The 5,340-nt window shown below is 33.8% G+C and overlaps 1 protein-coding gene across 1 annotated transcript; it reads left to right on the top strand.

The window, feature by feature from the left end:
* Positions 1-2,010: 2,010 nt before the first annotated feature.
* LOC109172198 (protein LIGHT-DEPENDENT SHORT HYPOCOTYLS 10-like) lies at positions 2,011-3,175 on the top strand. The gene is made up of 2 exons (XM_019321346.1): positions 2,011-2,253; positions 2,810-3,175. The coding sequence occupies exons 1-2, from the start codon at positions 2,011-2,013 to the stop codon at positions 3,173-3,175; spliced, it is 609 nt and encodes a 202-aa protein (XP_019176891.1).
* The last annotated feature ends 2,165 nt before the right edge of the window (positions 3,176-5,340 follow it).

Genomic DNA, 5,340 nt, shown 5'->3' with positions numbered 1-5,340 from the left:
GTGACCCGTGCAATTGTGCAATTTTTAGGGTGGTTTCCAGTTCCACGGCAAATTATTGTGTAGATCATGAATGCAATATATATTTTTAATATATTAAAAGTATATTATTTGTGTACTAAATATACATTATTTGATAATATATAAACAAAAACATGTATTTCCAAATACTATATTTTATGTATATAAATAATGCACTTTTAGTATATTAAAAATATACTTTTTATTTATGGTTCACACAAATGTGTGGACCATGGTCCTTGAAATAATGATTGGTTTAACACTACACCTCATAAAGGATATACCATGACTCCATGAGAGCAATTTATACAAAAACATAAAAAAATGGGAATTATGTTCAAAAAATATAGAAAACGTAGTCAGAATGATCATGCACATAATTTAGAAGAATCTCATAAGAGGCAGACCTACTCTTAAAAATATATATATATATATATATATATATATATATATATATATATATATATATATATATATATATATATATGGCTCAATGATCAAATGGCAAACGTTTTTAACAGGCCAGGCATTGGTCACATCTTGCCTTAAAGTTTCTTCCAGATAAGTTGAAGACTGTCTCGCGTGGCCTAACGTTTTATGAGATAAGTGTTAAAAATGCTACATAGTTGTGTCTGTGTATCAAATGAATGCATGCTGCTTATTATCTTTTCAAACGATTGAAATTGTATCTCACTCAATCACTAATGCCAAGTTCACTAAACATAGTAAGCCAAATCTCATGACATAATTTGTGTGAAAAATCTTTTTAGGAAAACTCATCATCATCATTATTATTACCAGTATTTTCTATGCGTGATGCAACAAAAAAATGGGTGCCCAATATTAGTACTTTATATTAAAATCTTAAATTTATTTAGATTTTAGATATTAATATTATTATAAATAATAATAATAATAATAATAATAATAATAATAATAATAATAATAATAATGTAAAACATTTCTATAAATTTGATATTTATATTTTAGGAATTGAAATAACTAACATATAAATTCAATATATAATTTGTATATTATTATTATTATTATTATTATTATTATTATTATTATTATTATTATTATTATTATTATTATTATTATTATTATTTAACTCTAGAATAACGAAATTAATTTTGTCATAGTTATGAGATAAACCATGGCAATTTTATTTTATTTTTTTAAAATACAAATGTGTGTACTTGCACATAAAATGATAGGATGAAGATAGTTTAGGGAAGAGGGTTAAATAAGCCTCTAAATTTTACCTGAAAAGTGAATTAGCACTCTAAACTTTTAAAAAGTATAATTACACCCTTTAACATGTAATATTGAGGCAATGAAGTCCAAAAATCGATAAATGACATACTATTAGAGGTCATTAGGGTTCCAACATCAATTTTATCCATCTCCGATGACAATCCGGCGGCGGGCGACGATCGAACTGTTGCCAGTCGCCGTCTACCGAAGAAGGCGACCAGTTGATTGCCTTTTTTGGCGGAAGGCGACCAACTAGCTGCCTTCCCCAATGGAGCGAGTAGTTGGCACCTTACATGGAGAAGGCGAACAGTTTGCCTTCTCCATGGAAGGTGACCAACTGATCACCTTCTCATCTCATAGAAGGCGGCTAGTGGTCACCTTCTCATCTCAGAGAAGGCGACTAGCGGTTGCCTTCCGTCGGATAAAGCAACCACTTGGTCGCTCTGCCGGGGAAGGTGTAAAGCGACCAATTGGTCGTTTCCGTGGGAGAAGGTGACCAACTGGTCACCTTTTCTGGTAGACGGTGGTCGGCGACGGTTCGACCGTCGCTGGAGATGGATAAAATAGATGCTGGAACCCTAATGAGTTCTAATAGTAGACTATTTACCGATTTTTGGAGTTCATTACCTCAATGTACCATGTTAAAGTGTGTAATTGCACTTTTTAAAAGTTTAGTGGGCTATTTCGTATTATTCACTGTTAGAAATCATATCATTTCAAATTTTAATTTCAATCATGATGTCATCCGGCGATCATCAAGGGAGGGAGTTAGGGGAGGGGTCGTCGTCGTCGTCTTGGAGACCGGCGGTGGTGCCGCCTCATCCGCCGGTTCAGCTCAGCCGCTATGAGGCGCAAAAACGCCGCGACTGGAACACGTTCGGGCTGTACTTGAAGAACCAGCGGCCGCCGGTCCCACTTCCCCTCTGCAATTACAATCATGTCATCGATTTCCTCCGGTGCCTCGACCAGTTCGGGCAGGCCCGGATTTTGGGCTGTGCAAGCTGGGCTACAGCAGAGGGCCCCAAATTTTAGAGGGGCCCCAAATTTTAGAAGCTCAATATTTTATTTTTACCTAGTTAGTATAGTAATAAAAATTAAATGTTTTTATTTAAACCTAAAAGGCTTTATAAAAAAATGGTAGGAACATGTATTTATTGTATTTTAACTTTGAGGTCTAAGGTTCAAAACTTGTGCACACTATTATTATTATTCCATAATATGTCTATTTTTACTTGTGCGTTGCACGGAAAAGATTTGTTATAATCTTTAAATTATAACAACGAATATTATATAGTGCAATTGATGAAATAGGTTGTATCGAATATGTTTTTTATGTTATCCTTGCTTGAATTCGAGCAAATAATTGCCCATTATCCGTGCAGTGTGTGTGCGATGCACGGATAAATCTTTTGTGTTATATATTTTGATAATAAAATTACGGTATTTGTTTTAAACATTTTAATTTTGGTAGGGCCTTATTTATTTACTCAAACAGGGCCACAAAAATTTAAAAATCGGCCCTGAGTTCGGGAAGACTAAGGTTCACTTACAAGGCTGCGTGTACTTCGGGGAGCCGAAGCCGGCGGGGCCCGGCACTTGTCCCCTTCGCCAAGCGTGGGGCAGCCTGAATGCGCTCATCGGACACTTACGCGCTGCCTTCGAGGAGAACGGCGGCTTGTCGGAGAGAAATCCCTTCGCCGACAACGCCATCCGCCTCTACCTCCGTGAAGTCAGAGACGCTCAGTCTAAGGCCCAAGGAATCCCCTACAAGAAGAAGAAAAATAATACTAATAATAATAATGCTCTCCCGAAGCCTAATAATGACGAAACGCCCAACTTCCAGATGCAATCCTCTATTCCTCTTGATCTCTCTCTCCAGCTTTCAAGGCGAAAATGGTAAAACTCTTCCTCTCATCTCCTCAATTAATTGACTTTTTAAATAAACTTTAGGGACTTATTTGACCATTTTTTCGATAATTTATTCAAGGAATAATGGTCAAATAGGCCACCCAACTCAAAAAAGCAACAATTAGGTCCCTGAACTACACAAATTCATGCAATTTCACCAAAAATGACTTGTTTACCTGTTGTGTTGGTTACAAAATTAAAAATAATTTTTAAACTTTTATTTTAATAATTTTAAATAATAAATTATTTTAAAATTTAAAAAAAAAAAAAAAAAAAAAAAACTGACTGCCGGAGACGAAGGGATCCCCTTCGTCTCCTGGCTTGCCGGAGACAAAGGGAGCCCGTCGTCTCCTTGCTGGCCGGAGACGAAGGGGTCCCCTTCGTCTACGTGGCTGGATGGGGTTATACAACATGACTACTAACGTAATAACCCAAGTTCTTATCAGACCTGGGTGTTTCCCAACTTCAGGTCTGAAAACTAGTCAATGAGACCATGTGCCTAGGAGAACATGTCAATTCTGATGTCGTAGGCTACTCTAAACATCATATCATTGTCCAACACGTATCACAATTAAATTGAACCACCATTCCTATCGTGCAAGAGATTTTGGCATTGAACTCCCTACTTCACTATTATAAATAAAGATCACTCTAGAGGGGTTTGATTTTCTTATTCTCTAGTATACTTTCCAACCTAGCAAAGCCTCTCGAGGTTCTTGTATATTTACGATTTTGTACTTGAACTCTTTAAAAAAAAATTGTACTCTTTAATAATAATAATAATAATAATAATAATAATAATAATAATAATAATAATAATAACAACAATAACAACAATAACAACAATAACAACAATAATAACAACAACAACAACAACAACAACAACAACAACAACAACAACAACAACAATAATAATAATAATAATAATAATAATAATAATAATAATAATAATAATACATCTTCTACACTATATCTCAATCATACTTGTATTCTACCTAATTAACATGCATGTTACATACTGTATAGAATCCAGATCTAAATACACTATCAGTACATACTAATGGTATATTAAAATTGTCTCACTCAAACATTATTAACTTAACTCAATAAATCATATAAGTACAACATTCAAATCATGTCATTAGGTAAAGTTTCAATTTATATTATAGATTATATTGCATTCTCTAGCTACTATGTCTTGATATTGTGTTGTTTCTTCTACTCACAAGTCAAGAGGCGTGGATACGAATGTATCACCTTTAACATCCAAAGGGACACAAAATCAAAAGGAAAACAAGAAAATATAAGAAAAGAACAAAAGAGTAGCACAAGAAGTAGGTTGTCTTGGGAGAACTAAGGATGAGAAGAAAGGCATCATTATATTGTTAGTACGTCAAAACTACAAACCTATTTCTTGACCTATAGGTAGATTTCACATCAAGGTGTATAGTAGCCTAGAAAAATAACGAACCTATTTCTATGTTTATTTATTTATAATTATTGGGTAAGATCATTTCAGTTTCAGCTTTGTCTTCCACCTTTGTCTCTTTTCGTATCCTTTCTCGTGACTTAAGATAAAGCTAAGGGTGGTTGTTAAGCTCAGTATAGTGGACGTACTCTATTCTCATCTACTTTTTTTCTTTTTTAAATCTCTTTTGAAACAGAAAAAAAAGTAATATATATATATATATATATATATATATATATATATATATATATATATATATATATGGTCAGGTTCCTGTGAGGTCAGGTCTTCCCGTGCGGTCAGTACAGCATACACCATTAGGTATGCATAAATGCACCACACAGTGTTCGTAAATTCACCATTATGTGTGGTGTATTTTTTTTTTTTTTTTTTTTTTTTGTGTGGTGCATTTTTTGGCATTTCATTCTGATATATTTTCGAACACTGTATGGTGCATTTATGCATACCTAATGGTGTATGCCGTACTGACCGCACGGGAAGACCTGACCTCATAAGAACCAAAATCTATATATATATATATATATATATATATATATATATATATATATATAGAGAGAGAGAGAGAGAGAGAGAGAGAGAGAGAGAAATGTCTATGACAACAAATGGCAAAGTATATTTTGTACCATGAATAAATATTCATTTTTCAATATTCTGAAGGCACATTATTT

The sequence above is a fragment of the Ipomoea nil genome, unplaced genomic scaffold (genome assembly GCF_001879475.1).
Source record: "Ipomoea nil cultivar Tokyo-kokei standard unplaced genomic scaffold, Asagao_1.1 scaffold0415, whole genome shotgun sequence".
NCBI lineage: Eukaryota > Viridiplantae > Streptophyta > Magnoliopsida > Solanales > Convolvulaceae > Ipomoea > Ipomoea nil.
Note: the sequence above shows the minus strand (reverse complement) of the source record. Positions and strands in the feature narration are given on the sequence as shown.

Excerpts from the sequence above, each read along its gene's own strand:
- LOC109172198 (XM_019321346.1), top strand. The coding sequence starts at position 2,011 with ATGATGTCATCCGGCGATCATCAAGGGAGGGAGTTAGGGGAGGGGTCG. Across the intron at positions 2,254-2,809 it reads GCCTCGACCAGTTCGGGCAG|ACTAAGGTTCACTTACAAGG; the intron begins GCCCGGATTTTG and ends GAGTTCGGGAAG.